The 22268-nt window shown below is 36.3% G+C and overlaps 1 protein-coding gene across 1 annotated transcript; it reads left to right on the top strand.

Annotated features, from left to right (window-relative positions):
- The first annotated feature begins 21365 nt into the window (after positions 1 to 21365).
- On the top strand, positions 21366 to 21905 carry LOC115229565 (histone acetyltransferase esa1-like). The gene has a single exon (XM_029799897.1). It carries the CDS (start codon positions 21366 to 21368, stop codon positions 21903 to 21905), a length of 540 nt encoding a protein of 179 aa, XP_029655757.1.
- The last annotated feature ends 363 nt before the right edge of the window (positions 21906 to 22268 follow it).

Below are 22268 nucleotides of genomic sequence, written 5' to 3'. Positions count from 1 at the left end.
AGCCTAAATTAAATTAGTTTTACACAAACGAATAATGAAAGTAGACGACGTAAAGTACGCCTTTGTCGCCAATCAAGTCAGAGCTGCAATCTTGCGATGACACACAGCTCAACAAAAATTTTGACACAGAAATGGAAAAGCAAAGGAAATTTGCGGCAAACTCCTCTTCCAAGGGAAGAAGTAAAATCACTGAAGATCTGGACTTATAATTAGATAATTTAGTTGACTATAGTTAATCGACTCTAATTAAATAGTTAGAAATTACTTCCTGTTAATTATTTATTATTAAGAGCACTTTCGAGAAAACATAAAGTGAATTAAGTCTACCTTGTGCCGTGTTCTGTAACATTCTCTCTATTAGTTTTACCAGGATTTTCTGTTGTTCGTATTCTTTACCGATTTCTCCTGTTTATATCTAATCTATAAAAATTTGAAAAAGAAATTTCGTAATCGGTGATTTGGTTTAAATCAAAAAAAGAATGTTCAATTTTACAATGAAAGAAATGAAGACATATGAATTTGATGTGTTCCTCGTGCCTCTTTTTGGCAAGAAGCTTGGAGCGAGTGAAATGCGAGGCTTAAATCATATGATGTTGTTGGAAAAAGAATTACTGATGCTGAACACATAAGGCCAGAGTTCTCGAAACAGAATCTATTAGGTTTTTGAAACCAATCGAGATTTTGTCTGGACCATGAAAATAAGTCGTTTTGTGGAATGTAAGGTATCCACTACTTCTTTTTCCGAGGAAAGGAGAGGTGCTGGGCGTATTTTCAGCCTTCTTTTTGAGGCTAATATATCGGATTTTTATACTTTTTATGTGATATTAACTGTTGTTGATCCTTGGGTTAAATAAAAAAAATAAGTATTTAATGTGCTGATATAAAACTTTATATCAAATGTCTTAAGATAATTTTTTTTGACTAAGACAGACCTTTATCAACCACTCTCAGAATTTAATTGAAGTTTGGGTATAGCCCTTGATTTTGCCTCCAGAATTATTTTCGCAAAGTAGCTGATAACCTTGTCCAGAAAGCTGAAGTTATCCAGATAAAAATTCTTTAATTTAGATTTCTTGGAACCGTAGCTAGTTTGCAGCATTTTAATTTTATCAATTAGGAACTCATTTGGTGTTAACATCCTTTTGATCCTAACAAAAGCGGATTGTGGTCTCTTCTTGTTTTGTAAAAGACTTACCAATCAGCATTAAGTGAAAGTGATAAAGAGCAAAGTGTTAAATTCGGCGACGTAGGCCTATCCGTCACCCTGAGAGGGTCCTCGTGTTTCTCGATGAATCATTCAGTATTGTTAGACTCCATTTGAGATTGTCAAAGTTTTCTTTTTATATCCGCCGACTGAGTTAACAGCCATGAGTGGTGCTTAATAACTTTATCGATGCATGTCATTTTAAAGAAATTTGGAAAGATATAGTTCTTCAGACAGGAGGAGCCAAGGAGTTAAGTGCATAGTACTTTACAAGATTGCTTCAAGTAGGTGGAATTTGAAAACTATCAAAAGTATGGTTTGATGAAAAGTGTGCTTTTGTTTCTATACGACTCTCAATTACAGATAATTCAATTGATTAGAAAAGCAGCAAAGATACACATCCAATCATTTGTGCTGAAAAAGACTCCTGAGAGAATGTAATTGAACAAAACCACGGAATGAAGGTATCTGGAATGTAAGGTCATTTGATTAAATTAATTCGATTTCTTACTTTTATAGACTTCCTGCTGATATTCAATTTATAAATAACAAAACAATTGCAGTTTAATTATCTTGAATAGAATAAAAGAATGCATTAATGCTTATCGAATCTAATTAACTAGGGGTGTTTTTATTAATTATTAAACTTTCTTTTTGAAAAAATATTTTTATTTATACATAATATTTCGGTCGCATACCCGGCATTCCGCGATTAAGACGAGCATGCAAAAATCAACGACTATAAACCAATATTTTTGCACAAAAATGATTTTTCCTTAACTTTTGTTGAACAATAAAATTTTAATGAAAAAATTTATATACAATAAATAGTCGTTATTGAAATATCTGTTCATGTGATGGAACAATTGTCAGCAAAATTGTGGAAGGAGGAGGACGTGATACTACTCATAAACGGTGGTTGCGCATATTGACAGTCTAGATACAACTCAAAGAACTGTATTTGATAATACAGCCAAACGTCTGCTTACTACAGTGGGTGGACATGTTGAACTGTCTTGTTGTGGAATCACTTCTCAAGAACACAAACTAATCGACATGCTCGGCACTCGCAATGACAGTCGAGGTACAGTCTCTGTGGATTCTGACACGTGGGGTGACATAATGAGTCACATTGAGTGGAGGAAAGGAATGTTTTTGATGGAGAGTGGAGTGGTGAACATAACCACAGTGATAACTCTACATCGGACAATTAGTCACAAAGTATAATTCCTAGTCTACTCCAGTCAGTGGCCACGTCCTCTCCGAAAGTGACATTGTTGAGAATGTCTGAAATTGAGGTGATGGAAGGCTTGATCAGGAAGGAGGAGTGTATGTTGGGCGATGTAGGGAGGGCTATTCGTCACTTGCAGGTGACTGTCGAGTTGAGAAAAGTGTGGAGGGTATCATTAAAATTATATTCTAGACTCTTTTTGGGAATATTCTTATGAGAAATGTCCGCTGTTTTTCGGGAAAGTGGTCATGGACAGTTCTTTTGCGAGATAACCAAATCATCCATTCCCCTTCTCTCGACAGAACTCGGTACTACTCTTATCGACACATCGTCCTTCCAGAAAGGAGACACACTCCTCATTGTCTCTTCCCATTTTCTAGTGAATCTTTTCTTCAAATCGACGTATGGTCTCTTTTTTACTCCCAGACATATTTGTTGGTTTACCCTACCGGAGAACAAGTCCCATACTCAGCACACACTCTTTTTTTGGGAGGGAAGGGGATCGAGTCCCCCCATTGTCGAATATATTGTGAAGAGGGACTGATGGTGGAGTCATTCGGGTAGTTTTGTCTGGGCACATTAGTTATATCACTATTAATAAGAGGCCTATTTCCTCCCCCACTCCTCTTCGCCGTGGGGATGTCCTTTCTATTGCTGATCAGCATTTTTTCTGTGTGGATGAGCCCCTCAGTTATGCTGATATGCTTGAATACCTCCCGATTCCTCTCCAGTCACTTCCTGAATATTTTACTCGCCTATTATTAAGACTTTCTTCGTTTTCCAAATGTATTCCACCACCCTATGTCGGTTGGACTCCCGGACAGTCCATTCCTCTTGGATTGATACCCCAATTGTGTCAGAAGGTGTTTGGGACATGCTTAATTTTCGCCGATTGTCTGTACGAGAGGGACAGTCTCTCTGCACAGGTCATTGGCCATTGTGGAATGCCTTTGGGTCACTGCCACATCTCAATTAAACGGGACGACCATACTTTCGACCGGTGGGACAACTACCTCGGCAATATTTTTACAGTAACACTCCTCTTTTATCTCAGCTTAAATCGGTCAAGTGGGAGTCTCCTTTCTATGGAGAAAACGTGACACTTGATGTGGGAATAATCCATTCGACTTACTTCCATTCTTTGATGTGCCCGCTGTTTCAAAAATGGGGAAATATTGTTGAATTTAGCATTCCTCGAGTATTATTTTGGGGATATTTTAGTACTCCTTTCCCCAACAAGCATTCTTGGGTTTCTTCCTTCAATTGAATGGAGGGAGAAGTCTTCCCCACGAATGTTTAACTTTACAATCCGTGATCGACCTAGTCCAACAGGACAAACAATATCAGGTTGACCTGTCCTCTTATTTGTAGATAAGACAAGCAGAAACCCCTCAGAACTCCCCACTCCACACATTCTCTTCTACTCTCATCAACCGTCTTGGTTCATTCTGCAAAAGTATTACTTCCTCATTCCAACCAACAACTCCGAGTCAGCCGGTAGAACAACCCAGTCCCCCTACTGTTGCTCCTATTGTCCCTCCTTCTCCTGAAGAGAGTGAAGAGGACGCTTTGGGAGGGTTGGATGAATTGGGAGATGTATGGTCAGATCAGGGAGAGGAGGGGGAGTGTACATCTTTGCCTTGGTGGTTGACGAGTGGTCGATATGTCCAACTGAAGAATGGGGGATTGCGTGGAATTGTTCGATATGTGGGGAGGACACATGAGGGGGATCAATGTCGGGTGGGAATTGAGTTGGAGAGTGAGAAGGGGGATACCGACGGGGTGGTCGATGGAATTGTTTACTTTCATTGCCCACCCAATCACGGATTGTTTGTATACCCTGAGAATATTGAGTTGAGCACGAATGTGGGGGTCACCTTCCATGATTTGTTGCATTAAATTATTTAAAAAATTGTTTTATCTCTTTGCAGACTGTATATATTAGTCAATCCTTCATATTTGGATAAACAGACTATAAACATCGGTTTTAGAGGCTTTATGCTTTTGTTGAACAGCCCAAATTTTTTGGGAAACAAGTATAATTTTACATTAAATTTAAATGTTGAGTTAATACAGTAATCTTTATACAGTAATAAAAAATTCCCATAATCATCTCTATTCACCCATATAGAAAGAAAATCTTCCATAGAATTGCTATAAATAGCTTTTAAAACTTTTATTGTAAAGTGGTTTCACTATTTTAAATAGTTTTGGATAAATAATTGATAAAAAAATTGCTAGTTAATAATGGTGGATCATAATTAATGCAGTTTTACATTTTAGTCCGAATTAATTAAAATTTAATTAAACTGCAGTTTATTTGTTATTTATAGATTGTATATAAATAGGAAGGAAGTAATAAGAAAAATTTAATTTAGACAAAACAGCGTTCATCGATTTTTAGTTTAGATGATATATATAAACGGATTTGAGAAACTTGTATTTCCAGAAAATAAAAATATCAAATATTGAAACATTTCCAAAATAAAAGAATAGTTCTAACAAAACAATTTTCATTTTTCAATACATAATTTTATCAAAAAACAGACAAACAGAAAATATCAAAATTTCTTTAAACATAAATTCCTACATTTACATCAGCTATACATTACCCACCCTCAAGATCCTACAATTAATTCAGGGATCAAAATTATGGAAAAATCAATATCTTTCATCGTTAAAAGAGATGATTCATTAATTTTATGGAAAAATCAATATCTTACAATAAAATGGGTACCAGTGAAATCCGATAAAAACGTTTCTTTGGTTGAGAACAAGGCCAGAACTGATTATCAGCGTTCCAAATTTCGTTGGATCTATTCCGTGTTTTTTGTGCATAAAAATGTCGAGTTTTTGGTTTTGGAGGAAGTTGATGCAGTTAACGTTTTGGGTTTCCGTCCTGAAAATGTGAAAGAGTAGTACTTATAATCCCAAAGCATGTTAAATTGCCACGTGTGGGTGCCGACAAGGCCGCGTCCATACCTAATCATCTTACAATTTTTTTTCCTTAATAAATTTTTTTTTCAAATTACTATTAAATCGTTAGAAGAGAAGATTCGTTAATTTTATAACAAAAATACACAAACATAAAATATCAAAATTATTTTAAACAAAAAATTCTCACATTTCAATTTTATTCTTTTTGGTTTTAATAATATGAAACTACGCCGAAAAGATAAAACTACAAAAATAGTTTTCTCTCGCGGACCGCTACCGTTTTACACCAATCGCCTTGGAGACTGCTGGACCCGCGGGAAAGGATACCGAATCGTTCCTCAACGAGGTCGGGCAGTCCATTGGGAGGAGACTTAAGGACCAGAGAGAGGGCCTCTCGTTCCGCCAGCGCATCGGTCTGGTAATCGTTCGCGGCAAAGCACAAAGCGTCCTTGCCGCTGGCACATAACGCTAATTAATAATTGATTTTTTTATGAAAAAAAAATTATAATAAATTGAAATATTCTGCCCTTTTAGAAGAGTTTTGCAATTTTTTTTCATTAATAATTTTTTGTTCAAATTACTATTAAAGAATCTGTTATTTAGTATTTAATTAACAGCAGAGGATAAGATTGAATGGCAATTCCCACGCAAGATGGCTATTGATATGCGTTGGAAAAGCGATATGCGTTTTGTATTTCTTGATTTTTAGCGTTTCGGCCAGGCTAGCTGCGGAGCCCGGCTCTGCGGCTGACGTAAAGATGTTTTCTGCGGAGAAGGTGTCCGTGCAAGTTGCGTCCCAGATGAGCGACTTGCCATTTTCGAAAGAGAAAGTCGTTAGGCCGTCAGGACGTTTACCATCCTCCCGAACCAGGCCGACCGGTTCCAACTGTGTTGGGAATCCGGCAGTTTCAAGGGTCCGCTTAACTATGTCGTTCAGGGCAGTGTGTCGGGGAAAGCGTCCGGAGCTTCTCTGGCACGATAATGGGTGCAATCCAAATGGGTCAACGGTCGATCCTCAGCGGTACCGGTGTTCTCTGCATACGTTTAGTCCCAGGCGCAATGAGACGCCGATCCTCAGGCAATCGTCGTTCAATAAGTTTCCAATAGATCCCATTGGGATGGCGGTCAACAAAGCCCCCGAATATGGTTGCGAGGCAGCCAATAAACAGGGCAAGCGATGTTGGTTAAGCTTAGGTTTGATGAGGTTGTTCGACTTCTGATCACAGAGAATCCTGTCTCATTCGTCCTGTGCGTGTGTATTCTGCGGAAGCTCAAGAGACAACCCAAGCCAGCGACTTTCTGTGGCGACTGACTCTGAGTCCATAGAAGATTTGGTAACGGGTTGGAGAATCTCATGGACAAGGGTGCTCGTGGCATGTGTAGAAGAAAGAAATGCTAGCAAAGAAAGGTCAGTGGTTGAGCGCACACCGATGCTGTCGCGACTGATGGGGAGCGTTGGCTGTTCCCAGCCAAGATCGTCAAAGGGGGCATTACATATTGATTCGAAGCAAGTCCTGAGAGCATGGTCTAATCTGGAGAGGCTCTCGGGACTGGCAAACCATGGAGCCCTTCTAAGTGTAAACAATAGTTTGGGAATGGCGAAACAGTTCCTCAATAGAAACAGGGCCGAACGGGAGTCGATGATACCAAGATTACGGGACATTGACACAAGGTTTGATGTCTTTTCTGACAATGTCGAAACGACATCGGTGTTAAAAATCGGGGAACCCAAAATCTTGAGATTGCTGGGCGAGGTGACATGGATGTTGGGAAGTAATGACTCTATAGAACCATGGACAACGGAGAAACGGTGGGCATCATAACTGATGTTAAAGATTGGGGGATTGATTTCGAGGTTAGGGTTGCGTGTAATGCAGGGATTAAAACTCTCAGGTCGGCAAGAACGGATTCGAGAGTACCTCCGATAGTGGCATCGTCCAAATACCACGCATTGAAAAGGGAGGATACACTTCTGGCAACTGGATCAATTGCCAGGGCAAAGAGAAGAGGACCCAGAGGGTCGCCTTGTTGGAAACCGTTGCAGGACGAGATTGAATGATCGCCAGCGATAAGGAGGCTGGGGCGACCGTAGGACAAAGCGACCAGGCGGGCAATAAAAGGTGAACTCCGGATAATAGATTCAAATATTACGTCCCGACGAACGCTGTTAAAGGCGTTAATCAGGTCCAGTTTGACTAGAAGGCAAGGGTTACAAAATTATGAAAAAAATCGAAATCTTTTACCGTTAGAATAGATGATTCGTTAATTTTAAACAAAAACACACAAACATGAAATATCAAAATTACTTTAAATAGAAAAAAATCCTCACATTTACATCTTCCGTGATAATCTATAACTTCCACTAATTGTTGATTTGTTAAAAAAATAGAACAAAAATATTTAAAAAATTACTAAAAATTATTGAAGTGTTTATAAATCATTGTCAAATTTGAAATTGTGCAATTTTTTTGTTTTGGTTCAGCCTTAACTAGTTGTACGTGAGGATCAGCTAACTCACGGAATTGAAAATCTTCACTGAAAAAATCCATTAAACCTGGTTCCGCGATTTTTTCACGATTCTAAATTAATTTTAATAATCAAAATATAAATTTTATTTACAAAAGTTAACAACTTACTGAATTTGAGTTTTTGAAATTGAATTTATTTTGTTTTTCATTGTCTAAAACTTCCAGAGAGGAGACTTCAATTTTAGTCAGGTTAGAGTAACGGGGACCTCTTAGGTTAAGACATGTGGATGCCTATTTTTAAAAAATAAAAATTACTTTCTGATCTATGAGCTGTTCAACTGATTTAGTAATTTCGATGTATTCTGAGTTGTTTTCGAGTTTATTAATCTCGTTTTTTATTAGAAGGGATATTGCGTTGGACTGGGGATTGATCAAAAGATCTTCTGGAGGTAAATCTATTTCAGTTTTTGCAGTCGAATCAAAGCTTGTTGTAGAAAGAATCGTGGAATGGTCTTTTATCATTTCCAATTGTGGCTGTGGACTTGGTAAATGCTCAATGGGGATTTCTTCTGAAGAGAGAGCTGATGAAAGTTCAAGAAGAGTATCACTGCTTTCATTTTCAAACGATTCTTCAAAATATGGCGAATCTAGAAAGTGTGGAGTGGGAATAGATATATTTGGGAATGCGTCGTCATCAGACATTTAACCAATTACTGTAGAAACTAGAAATGTTTATAAAAAATAAAATTTTAAAAACTGAATGATTTTTTTTATAAACTAATATTTAGGAACATAAATTTGTTGCTAATTATAGAAAGGTGTAAATGAGGATAGAAATATAAAAAAGAAATATTTATTAAAGAATATGAATTTATAAAAAATTATTAATCTGATCTAAAAAATCTTATAAGTGGAATTTGTAGGCTCGCTACAAGAGTTTCTATATTTTCCCATGTTTCTTGGTGTCCCTAAAATAATATCAGAACAACTATACGTCAAAATAAACTCTTCCATGCCGGTCTTTTTTGATAAGGTAGTGGCCAACTGTCTGATGCTCCTCACATTGTAGCACAGACATAACAAAACAGCCTTTCCATGTAGTTGAATTTCTTATGATAAAACATCCAACTCGACGAAAGACCAAATGTTTTTCGGCGTCTTCTCTGGGAATCAAAAATGAAAAAATTACACCGAGTGAACTCGGGGTGGTTCCAACTAGTAAAATCAGTCAGCGGATTGATCGCAGTTACGTCTTTTTGTTCATTTTTAAAACTGCAAAAACTTGTACCAATTCCACTATCGTTTTTATATTCTTAAATATTGACAAATTTTGAAAATTACTTTCACCATGTCTCGTGAAATTTTTAATTTTTTGAACGGAAGGGGAGAAATGAGTCGGACGACAATCATCCGTTTTCTACGAAAAATATTCTGGATTGTATACCATAGGAACAAAAACAAATGCCTCTGCATCAGTTTGCAAGTCAGATTTTACTACTGATTTAATTTTTTGTCTGGTTCTGAGAAATGTTGAATGTTCTTGCATATACTTCTTCAGTGAATAAGAAGAACTACTACAAATGTGTTATTTATAATCTTACGGTGTTAGATTTTCGGCCAAATCACTTGCAATACTCCGAGGACCACACGTGTCTTTGGATTTGAGACTCTAATTGTTATATTTATCAACAATTACGTTATTTTGTCCAGCACTTTGATCGCTTTTTTCAATAATGGCCTGGAGCGTATCATTTAGCAAAAGTGTCTAAAAATAATTAGATTTGTCTATAATTAGAATTTAATTATAACAAAGTACCAAATGTTACTAATTAGTAATTTTTAGAATTAAATACAGACTACACAGGCACATGCTGTGAACACAACCTCTTCTTGTTTTTCCGTAGATAAAATATGAGCAAAACTGTGAAAATGTGTTTTTTGTAATTGGCTTTTTTCAATGATTGCAACCTTTTTTTCGTGTGTAGCGCAGATGACAAAAGAAATATTTTGGAAAAAAAGTCGAAGATAACATTTCTGTCAGAATTAAATTTATTATTTAACTTTAAAAAATCTATCATAAATTTCGATCGCTTGATCTGACAATATCAAAGTCACATTTTTGGCATTCTCACTTTTCTAAGAATTTAAATCAATCGGCAAACCTTTGAAGATTTCAGATGACTAACCACATTTGAAATACTCTCACCAGATAACACATTTCCCAAATCCAACCAATTATGATACTTTATAATAAAACGAATTAGCATTAAATTCGATTATTTATTGTCTGACTAACTTTGATATATGATTAATAGCCCAGATAAAAGTCGCATTATTGTTAAAAAAACATAAATTTGAACATTTAATAACAAAGAGCTTTATAGTACAAATTACAGATAAAACTTAATTTCTTCCAAATTTTGTATTAAAATATGCCAATTAGGAAAATTGTAGTACCTTTAAGGAGATCCCACCTGGGCAAAACAAAATTTTATATTCCTTAGGTTTGAGTTTTGAGTTTAAATTGTCACAATTTGCTGAGTTTGTAAAAGAATTTGTGACCGAGAAAGGCATGAATGAATTGTTAGGCGTCGCAAACTAAATTTTATTGTCTTTTTACGGTTACGGTCATCGATTTAACGACATATGTGAGGAATACATTGCATTTTTGATAATAATCACAAGTACTATTAATTAGGTACTTTTTTAAAATAAATACTAGTCAGTACTGGCATTTCAAAATACATCTCGAACTCAATTAGACTGCAATGTGATTCATCTAAAGCACCTAATGTAAAATCTAAAAAAACAAATAGATTGTGCTCAGATTAGATATTTTTTGTATTAAAATAACTAAACGCGAAGTACAGGCTGTGTAGATAGAAATCATATAACAGAGAAAAAATCAAACAATCAATGTTTTAAACTGTAAAAATCAATTTTTAATTAGTTTTTAAGTCGGCTAGCCAATTTAAAGGTTTGTAATTGATTGAGTCAGCTGGAATTGACAAGTTTTATTTATCTATAATTAGATTTTATTTATGTTTAGGTAAAAGAAATAAAAGCAAAACAATTTCAAAAAGCAAATAATGATTCCATAGTACATATTGAAATCTCGGTCATGTGAGTCTAAAGATATCAAAGACCTAAAATTTCCTAAATCCTTGGAAGTAAAATCCTCAGGAAAGAGTTTTAAAAAGTTTTTTCTTTTTATCTTGTTTTTTTGATGAACACGATTATTATTTTTTGACAATATACTTGGTAATTACATGCTGTGAATGGATAAGCGCTTTGATCTAGTTGAGAATGCCGGAGTTCTAGAATTTTTTGTGTCAAAATTATAATAAAAATAGGTAAATTGAAAGTTATAAGAAACTTTACATATTGAACGTTATTTAGAAAAAAACAGTAACAAATAGCAGTACTAGAATCCAATTCATCTGTCTACATTTGACTGATAAAAAACAAATAAAAATGACATTCAGACAACTTTATTTGATAAGTAAAGATTAATATGTATCATTGTTTCCCCTCACTATTGCTTGGGACACGTTCTGGAGGAGCCATCTCGTCTCCAGAGGATTGTGTGTTTTCAAGGTCTTGAGACGTGCAATACTCTTGAGAAAGCACAACGACTCGTTCCCAATCGATCCCAGGGTTTCGACAGCAACCGGCTAGAAAACGTAACGATCGGTGAGCCCATCATATTTCTTCTTCTTGATGTCCTCTGCTTTATCCGCAGCTGTGCCAGCATTGCAGGCACTTTCCAACATGTTTGTCTTGGACAAGGAGTCGGAACATGTTGAATCCCATACGAGAGGCTTTCCTTCCAAAAACGGAAAGATAGTCATCCCGTCTGGGCGTTTTCCATCTCCTCGGTCCAATCCAGGTGGTTCCAGCACTGATGGGAATCCGATTGAATCGAGAGCTCTTCTTATAACGTCGTTGAGAGCTGAATGCCTCGGGAATCTACCAGCGCTTTTTCGACAGGAAAGAGGGTGGTGTCCAACAAACTTTGAGACCGATACGTAGACAGATACCAACTCGCAGTGTGTCAGAATCCAAGAGAGTCCCCAAGCTTCCGATTGGGAAGGCTTCCAACCATTCTCCACTCCCCGTGGACCTCCCGGCAAGCAAGCATGCTCTACGGTGTTGATTCGATGTCTTTAGGAGACTCTCGAACCGACCTTCGCACACAATCTTGTCATAACTCTTCTGTAAGGAGAAGTCCGGCGGCAGCTTCGATTCGTTTGCGCTCCAACTGTCAAAGTAGGCAGTCATCTTAGGTATTGAAGATTCGGGGAGGAGATGGAGAATCTTCTGAACCAGAGTTTGACTGCTGTACAGTGAAGACAGGAATGCAGGGCGGGACACATCGGTAGGATTTCGGATGCCAAGACCTCCAAAGGAGACAGGAAGGGAAGCTTGTTTCCAGCCTTGATCGTCGAATTTGATGTTTATGATGCGTTCAGTTGTTTTCCGGAAAAGGACGTTAATAGAATGAAGTTGATCATTTTCTAAGAAGCAGAGTGACCCTCGTAGCACATGATTTAATTTTTGGATGCCAAGGGAATTTTTGAGCAGGAAGAAGGCTGTATGTGGGTCCAACAAATTAAGACGAACAAAAGTCTTTTCCAGTAGCATTTCCTTAGTTTCAAGAGCATCCTTGATTCCACCATCTGTCAATGGGCAGCCTAATATCTCCACACTGATACTAGGCGTGATGGACGCTCCGGGAATTATCTCACTGAAAGAAGAAACAATAACCTCGAATTCATCACGACGGAACCCAAAATTAATGATTTCACTTTTTGAAGTGTTCAGTATGAGACCAACGCATTCAAGTCTTGGAATTAGGTCAACGAGCGCCTTGAAGACAGTTTCGGGATGACCTCCGAGGGTGCAGTCATCAAGGTACCAAACATTCAGCGGGGTTGAACAGCTCTTAGCAATGTGATTAATTCCAAGGCAAAAGAGAACAGGGCCCAATGGGTCTCCTTGTTGAACCCCCGAGGATGAGGAAATATGGTAAGGGCCATGGACGAGGGTGGATGGTTTTGCGTATGAGCTGAGTACATAGTTGTATATTTCGGGACAAAATTCAAAGCAGTTCTCCAATATAGAGTCGCGGCGAATGGTGTTAAATGCATTACGGATGTCCAATTTAACAATAATATGTGGGGTATTGTTGTTTATGTGGTTGAATGCACGGATTCCGTGTATTGCAGCTTCACAACCTCCTGGGGTACCAACTCCAAGTTGAATAGGGCACATTAGCGGGGTTAATGTTGGGATAACAGCCCTGCATGCCATCTTTGAAGCTAGCCGACGGAAGACAGATCCAACTGCAATGGGTCGAACACCACCTCCTTTCTTTTCTAGCGCGATCAGTTTTGCAGAGAAGAAAAAGTGACGGACTAGCTCTGGAAGATCTCCCGAAAGCATTCTGTTGATAAGAGAGCAGATCGACGAAAGAAGCCGTGATCCCGAGTTTCCAGTGTCCGGCGAGATTAGGCCCTTAAGATGTCCTGGTCGCAGCCCGTCTAGACCCGCCCCACTGCTTGGAGCGAAGGATAAAATTCCGGCTTTAATGTCATCGTCCGAGACAGACAATGGCTGAAGAATCCCTGGAGGATTTCGTGAGTCGCTTGGAGCGGCCGGATGTCGATCCAGGAGAGCTTCATGAGTCTCAATTGAAGGCTTCAGGAATGGACTATCACTGGAGAGCACTCTCAAAGCCGAGCGTATTCCCCCTTCCAATAATTTAGAATGAATAGTCCTCCGTAAGAGAACGTGTCCCAAGCAATAGTGAGGGGAAACAGGATCGCCATCAGTTCTTCTTCTTATTGTCCTTAACAATTTCTTTCGTTTCAAAATATTACCTTCTATTTAAAAAAAATATGTATCATTTAAGATAAAAATAAATAGTAGATAAACATGAAAATTAACTTTTTTCCAGTAAAATTCTTTACAACATTAGCAAATTATAATGTGAATTATTTTTTATTTTTGATATTATAAATTGCAACATTAGCAGATTATAATTTACATTAAATTTTTTGGCAAGTTTGTAACAACTTTAACTCTAACCTTAACTTTAACTCTAACTATAAATGATTTCAACGTTATTTATAAACAGATTCATCATAAAAATGACACTAAAGAAAACAGACCCTAACCCCTAACCCTAACCCTAATATGATTTAACGGCATTAACGCCACTTTAACGGCTCGTATTCAACCTGGGCTCGTATTCAACCGGTCACAATTAATGATTTAAGTATTTTAGTTAGTTAATAGAATTTAATAGAATTTTGAAGTTTTCTGGATGAAGATAATACATGGTTGATCCGTTTTCTTTTATCTAGTACTGAATAAACTGTACGGCTTAGGAATATGACATTGATGCTTTTCACGACTACGGTTGGAACACCTCAGGGTTTTATTCATCGTATACGGGGAAGCCTCAAAGAGAGCTCTCAGAACTAAATGTGGAGGACCTGGCATGTGGCGGATCATTATATATGCAGATGACATAGACTTTGAGTCAGAAAAGTATTTGGAATTTGAACTTGTTTTTAGAAAAATTCCCAACGAATTTAAGAATTGGTCCCTACATGTTAATGAAGAAAAGACCAAACACAAAGGAATTAAAAGGGAATTAAACCATATTGATGAAAACTAAAGGAAAAAAAGGAAACTGAGATCGCTACTTTATGATAGCATGATATATAGAATGGTGCTATCCAGTCCAATGTATAAGAAAATGCAAGTCGACCAAAGCTAATAAAAACAAAGCTCTGAATAAGGTTATACAACTTGTATATAAAACCGTACTTGTCTACAACTCGGGTACATGGAGAGTCACAGAGTTAGAACTCAAGAAAATAGACACATTTTATCGAAAGCTATTACACAATTTACTTGGCCTAGATTGGCCAACAAAGATTTCCAACAAGAAATTGTACTCTATGAAATTATCGGATCCAATAAGCACTGAAATTATCGAATCAAGATGGAGGCTATTTGGTCATGTACTTTGAATTGACATAAACATTCCCGCCAACATTACAATAGACAATTACTTTGACAATGAAAACAAAACATCTTTCAAAGAAAGACTTTGAGTCACTCTCCTTGTTCTTCTAAACAAGGCTCTTAATAAAATTAGAAAAAAACTAGAAGACGTGAGAAACAGATACCGATGGAGAAGCTTGGAGAATAAAATCTCGAAACGTGTGGCACAAAAAGGACCTTAGTTAATTTACATTCTTTGTTCTGTGAACGTGCTTTTAAAAATAATAGAACTGGTACACAAAATATTTAGGAAATTTGTGCAGATCTGTTAAAAGTTTGATTAGATTTTGTAAAAAAATATTTTATTTTTTATATCCCGAAAAATTATTTTTCGTATTAAATTTGAGTAGAATACTTAATTTGTAACTTTCTAGTTAAAATATTTAGAAAGACGGACATAATAAAAAAACTAAAAAAAATTTAGATTGTATCGACTTAAAAACCATTTACTTTTAATTTTACAAATATAATTTTTCATAATAAATCCATAATTGTTGTGGTTGCCACTCCTTTAATTGTAGACTACTGACATATTTATAAATAATAAACTTTTAAAAATTATAAATTTAAAATGATTCAGATAATCAAAAAACAACAAATCTAACATCTTACAAAAATTAATAAATTTAAGATATTTTCAAAGAAGAAAATAAGATTTTATTTAATTTAAATTATAATTTTTTTAACATTAAAAAATAATTTTTTTAACTTTTTACCCTGAGCAGAATATAATAATCAAATTTTAAATCAAAAATTATTTTGTTGTCTAGAAGAGAATCACATGTTAGATAATACAATAGATAAATTGTATATACAAAGTTTTTTTTAAATTTGCAGAAACTTTCGAGAGGAAAACAATCAGCTTACATCTGAAAATGATCTGTATTCTAAAATATTAAATCTAAAAAGATATCTATTTTTAGAAAGCGAAACTGATAGCGATGCCGATAGCATTGAAACAATCTCAGTGTTTGGGGATACTTCCTTGTCTGATTTTTAGCATTTTTATAATGTTGGAATTTCAATAATTTTCTGTTTTATATAAGATTTAGGGTTATTAATAAGAGAATTATCACTGAAAACTCAGACTAATCTGTTAATGTTAGCTATTTTGATTTTTAATGGATTTTTGATCAAAACAAATCAATATGCTCATCTTTGAATAGACATTTAAACCAACAAATTCTATTTACATTCCTAAAATCATAAAGAATAAAAACACATGCTATTGCGGTGATTAGCATTTTTGATCCCATTAAACTTAAATTCAAACTGTAGAACATAACAATATCTTAGATCAACTTTCTAGGAATATTGTTTCAATGCATGAAAATTTCATTAAAAAAATATTTTGAAATCATTTTAAATTGTCTAAAAAATTGAACATACATTCATTTGAAGCTGTGTTTTTTAATTATTTTTAACTTTTTTAATTAAACTTTCAACTGTTACCTCGAAGTATTTTTTGATGGAATTAAATTCCAAAATAATTAGAATTTTTAAAAAATCGATTTTATAAGTTTATTTTAGATAAAAAGAGTCTGATTTTTATTTTCTAACAAAAAAGTTACACCTTCAAAATTCATCTAAAATTTTAAATCAAAATAAACATTTATTCATTATTTTTTATTAATTCGAACACTAATCGAACTTTTATTTTTAACTTTATTAAAATTTTTAAAAACAATATGTTTAAGCAAATTAGAAAATGTTTAAATTCAAAAAAATGTATTTAATAAATTAGATCTAATATTCGATATACATGAAGAGAAAACCAAACGACATATCTGATATAACGTTTGAAAATAATATTTTTAATTAAATTTTATTTAAAAAAAACTTATAGAGACTCGAGCAATGTAAATAATAATTCTTATTTTATAAAGTTCACAACGAACAAAAATAATTCAAGTTTGGTTCCTACGAGTTTAGAGGCCGGAGGGACTGTTGAAGCTGACAAAAAACAGGAAGAGAAACTTTTTAAAGAATATTGGTTAAAGTAAACTTCTATGTCCATAAAAGTAATAAATTTTTATACAGTAACTGCTCAAAGAATTGGCAATTTTGACCTCTTCAAAAATTTTTTGCAAATTCGTGAAATAGCCTATTCGCGAATAAACTCAATGTTTTTAATTCAAGTTGCATTTTTGTTAATTTCACAACAACCCGACTTCACCCTATAACTCTTTATCATCAGCTAAAATTATGTTTTATGAATATTAGTAAAAACTTTTTCTAAATAAAATTCAATTCCCATTTTCTTTTTTAGTTCTAAATACACTTTATTTATAGGAAATTATTTATAACTAAATTGGTGTTTTGCTTAGAAGATTAATACATTTTCATTTAATCAAATACATTCATTCAACTTTGCATCGAGCATCGGAAATAGTAGTTTTTGTACGTTTTTTGCTGCCGGTAAGTCTTCACAATTTCTTAGAATAGAATCTATTTTTAAAGTATATTTTTTTCGTGAATATTTTTTCTGAAATATCGATGAAAATCTAATCTGCTTGATAAAAAAGAGATGGCCGACAAAATTGCTACTTACTTCGAGTACCTCTTCAGAACTGACGATGAACACAGATTTCAGTTTGTTGACGATCCTAGAAGCTTAACTGTTCCAAACACCATCACTGAGATACAAACTGCTCTGCGGTAATTGAAGAATAATAGGAGTCCGGGTACTGATGGTATGAATGGAGAACTTTTAAAATACTCACCAAACTCACTCGCTCATCAGTTATACGCTGATCTGGAAGTGTGGGTTGGCTCGGAGCACTCTCGTAAATTCAAAAAACACATTGGCACTTCACAAGGTGACTCCTTATCTCCGATCTTATTCTTCATCTATCTGGGAGCTCTTCTTTGTGATCTGAGAGCTAAAATTTGCCCAACCAGTATCATAGAATTAATATATGCGGACGACATAGAATTTGTTTTAGAAGAAATGAATGATATCAGAATTGCACTTGACTACGCTCCTGAAGTATCTGGAAAGTGGTTTTTGAAAATGAACGAACAAAAGACTGAGTTCATTGCAGTTAAACGAGAAAGTAAAGTTACTGACGAGATATGGAGGGGATCAAGAAAAATCGGGCCACTGCTTGGTGATTGGGAAGATGTCCAACGAAGAAAGATACTGTTACCACTGAAGAGGCTTAAATCGATATGGCTAAGCTACACCCATCTCACAAATCCCGTAAAAGTACGTTTGTAAAATGCTTTCATCCTGCCCATTTTACTATACAACTTAGGAACATGGGGGACTGAACCAGAAATTTGTAGAAAATCTCGATGCTTTTCACAGAAAACAACTCAGATCATTATTGAAAATACACTATCCAGTGAAGATCAAGAACTAAGACTTATACTCCGTTTTTAGAACAGAACAATTCAATGCAATTATCACTAAGAGCCGATGGGGACTCTTCGGCCACATACTACGGATGGATTTCTTAGTTCCTCCCAATGACATCATGGAAACATACTTTCAATGCTCTGGTATTTCTCGAGGCAGGCCAAGGACAACACCACCACTAATCTTAAATAACGACCTTAAGCATGTCGGATTGCTACTAGAAAATACAGACGATCTAGACAGCCTCCGAAAAATCGCAATCTCAAGAAAAGCGTGGAGGTGTCTAACAGACAAAATCTTACAGGGTGTGGGACAAACGCCGAGGAGATTGTAACTTTCTTGTTGTTGCGGATGTGGAGTAAATAATAATATGTAAAAATATTAAATTTAATATTTTTATGTTCACAAAAATTTGACGTCCACTATTCTTTAATAGTGAACACCAAAATATTTAAATAAACATATGTACATTCTGAATAATGAGAATTACTAATATTTGTTATTGTAGATTGCTTTAATAGGGCCTGTTCACTATAGAACGGTTTCACTATGAAGAGTGTTGACTGTATGAGATAAAAAAAATTTGATGTAATTCACTTTATTACCTACTTGGAACATATCGTAAAACAATTTATAATTCATCGACTATTAAGTAAAGTAATCCAATTTATTGTAAAAAAACAGAAACAGTGACAGAAATTTTTGACGTCTGATACAACGAGACGGCTGCTCTAGTCAGTTGAACTCTTCAGAGGAAACGTTTATTTGCTGTCTGGAGCAGGCTAGGCGGTTACCGGTCTCAATAGGTCGGTCACTTGAGATCGTTTCCGGAAAGACTGGATAGATTTCTCAATGACCTGCCGTATCTCCGAGGACTTGGTCTCCGCCCAGCTTGGGACCGGGCCTCGTGGGTCAAGTCTGTAAGCTAGCTTCAGCGTATAGCGTCGGATTTTTTTGCATTTCCTGTTAATTTTCTCGAAATATTTCGAGTAGAACCACGCTCCCATTTTCTACAGCAAGCTAGGATGGTTGCGTGGAACATGAAGAGGAAAGTCCTTGGGTCCAGATGCATTCTTCATAGGAGCCGATGGCTTTCGCTCTCTTTTCCTTGACACGCAGACACTAACCCGGATTAGCGTCAATTGTAAGCTCCAAATAACATATGCAGCTGGGGCGGTCAATTTCAGCTAAGGGCCCGGGACTTTGATCTGGCGACTTTTTCGTGTTGATTCAGAGGTAAGCGGTTCATTCCTAGCGAGAGCCGCTTATTGGCGCACCACTTCTTTATCATCTCAATGTAGTTGGCAAGCCTTCTTTCTGAAGTCTTCGCGTCCTTTGAGATGTCTAGGACGAGGACGTCATATAAAACCAAAGTTGTCCGGGGGTCGGGGGAAAAGGGCAATTGCTCATAACCAAATTGAAGAAAAGTAGACTGAGGTAGGACCTTTGCAGCACCCCCCTGAGGAGTTTGATGTTCCTGGAGCGATAGCCCGATTCGGAAACGAAAGAGCAACGGTTTGAGAGGAAGCACTGTACCACAAAAAGACCTCTTCCGGTGGTTTACAGAGTTGGATCCTTTCCAGCAGGTCTCGGTGTCAAACGCTGTCGAGAGCCTTCGAGATGTCTAAGCATCGACTAGCATAGGTGCCTACATGAGCTATCCAGCTCTTTTTGGTAGACTTGAAATAATCGTAGGCTGCTTAGGATCCTCACATGACTGATAATTTCATTCCCAATTTATCATTTTTTCAATTCTTTAGTACATAATTTATGCTTGTATTTTATAATAAGAATTTACTTAATATTATAAAAATCAGAAACTATATATTAAAAAATATAATTATTTGTATTATATATAATTGTATTTTATTATCCAATTCTTGTGGTAAATGAGCAATATTTGATTCTTGGCCAATGGACGTCATTTTGGATTCCATAAACTCACTAGTAAAAATAAATCGTCTCCCGGAGTTCTACCGACTATCCCAAAAGGTCACCTCTATAAACAAAAACGTACATTTTGTTAACTAAATACGCAGTTGAAAATATCTGATTTTTACTTTCTTTTAATGAAATCAATAAGAATCGGAAAAGTTTCTCGTTTAATAGTCAATGGCCGATTCGTTTTTATTACTTCAGAAGTATTACGAAATCGGAAAAAACGGAAAATAAATATATCTTGTGTGACTGACTTGACTCCTCTGGTCCCCGAGTTTATTCAAGAACTCAATTTCCCAAATTTCCCGTTAATTTCAGTTTCAACAATCCTCCAACACATCACCCTCACTTATGACATATCACTCCCAAAAAACGCGACTTTGGAAAAATATTTAGACGAGGCAATTGCCCAGGCCGTCTCTCAGAATCTCATAATTATGTTGCCAGACAAACACGTTAAAGTAGTCTTCTTTGATTAAACCACTTAGTTAGTCACAGAAATACCCACTTATCAGTACATGACCTACAACGTTAAGGTATTTCAATCCTCTTTAGTTTAAGAATGTTAAATTCCTTTGATCTGTCCCGTCTGTAAGGATTTGATCAACCCTTCCTCCAACAGCCTAGTTCTTCAGTGCACTGACTGTGGGATGATATGTTTCTCTTGTTTATAATGTTGGTAGACCATTCTGAGTGCTCTGTCAATGTGCCTGAGTTTAGCGAGCAAATTGAGACTTGGAGATGTGGGAAATGTCCTCAAAAAATCAAATCCCGTCGGAATACAAAAAATGACTCCAGTGGTTGTTTTGGTCTTGAGATTACTGCAGTGATTGAGACAACCCTCATGATGACAGGGCAGCCGGAGTACATCACCGCGGAAGACCGTGAGATATTCAAGATGGCACACCTCTCTTCACTCGATACTGTTTTTACGGAAAATTCCAATTTGGACGAAGATGAGCCTTCCAAGTCAGAAGCTTCCACTCCCCGAATTATTATTGGTCCTCATGAAATTCCAGCCTGGCACTCTTCTCCGTATCCCCAGGAGTTCTCCAGGTACTACTCTAAGATCACGGAATAGCCTTTCGCGGTTATTTTTGTGTTCAAAGTGTCTCGTTTATATGAAGACCGCAAAAATTTTAGCAAGACATGAGGTTATTGACTAATTTTGACTGTCAGGCTGTGTGTCAAATGACTTTCCCGCCTGGAAATGAGATTTACCGTCACGGAAATATTGCAGTGTTTGAAGTTGATGGAAACAATGACAAAATTTACTGCCAAAATCTCTGTTTGTTGTCACGCTTGTTTTTGCTGCACAAAACTCTTTATTACGATGTTGAACCTTTCATGTTCTACGTGATGATTCTTCGCCCTCAGAGTGCTTCCGTCGAAGGGGACTTTGTGGGGTATTTCTCGAAAGAAAAGAACAGCGGACATAACTATAATTTATCATGTATCATGGTTCTCCCGGTTTTTCAACGTCGTGGATTTGGACGTTTTTTGATCGAATTGAGCTATGCTCTGTCACGGAGAGAAGGGAAGACTGGCTCCCCAGAGAAACCACTTACTGAACACGGGCGGGCTGCTTATATGGCATATTGGAAGTCAAGTGTGATTAGAAGACTTTCTCTAGCTGATTCAAAGTCGATCACGATTAAGGGTACAACCAGATTTTATTGCCAGTGTTGAGTGACGATTTAGGAATGTCAACACACGACATTGCAGCCACGTTGCAGAATCTAGGGATCCTCACTATTCATGATGAAAAGTAGTCAGTCTAGGTGGTTTATTAGAAAGGACAATGTTGTCGTTGGACTGGGAGAATAGAGTGGTTGAGGATGTGATGGTTCATGAGGAGTGTCTTCACTGGATGGTAAGGTTGTTGGCGTGACTGTAGCCTCCTGATGAGAGTTCGGCCAAGAGGCAGAAGACGGGAGATATTGTTGAGAATAGTTGTGGTACTTCACTGACGGGGGATGAAATGATTGTTGAAGTTACTTCTCCGGGGGCGATTCCATCAAAAAGCAAGTCATATTCTAACAAGTCAAAATG

Source organism: Octopus sinensis, unplaced genomic scaffold (genome assembly GCF_006345805.1).
Source record: "Octopus sinensis unplaced genomic scaffold, ASM634580v1 Contig13058, whole genome shotgun sequence".
Lineage (NCBI taxonomy): Eukaryota > Metazoa > Mollusca > Cephalopoda > Octopoda > Octopodidae > Octopus > Octopus sinensis.
Note: the sequence above shows the minus strand (reverse complement) of the source record. Positions and strands in the feature narration are given on the sequence as shown.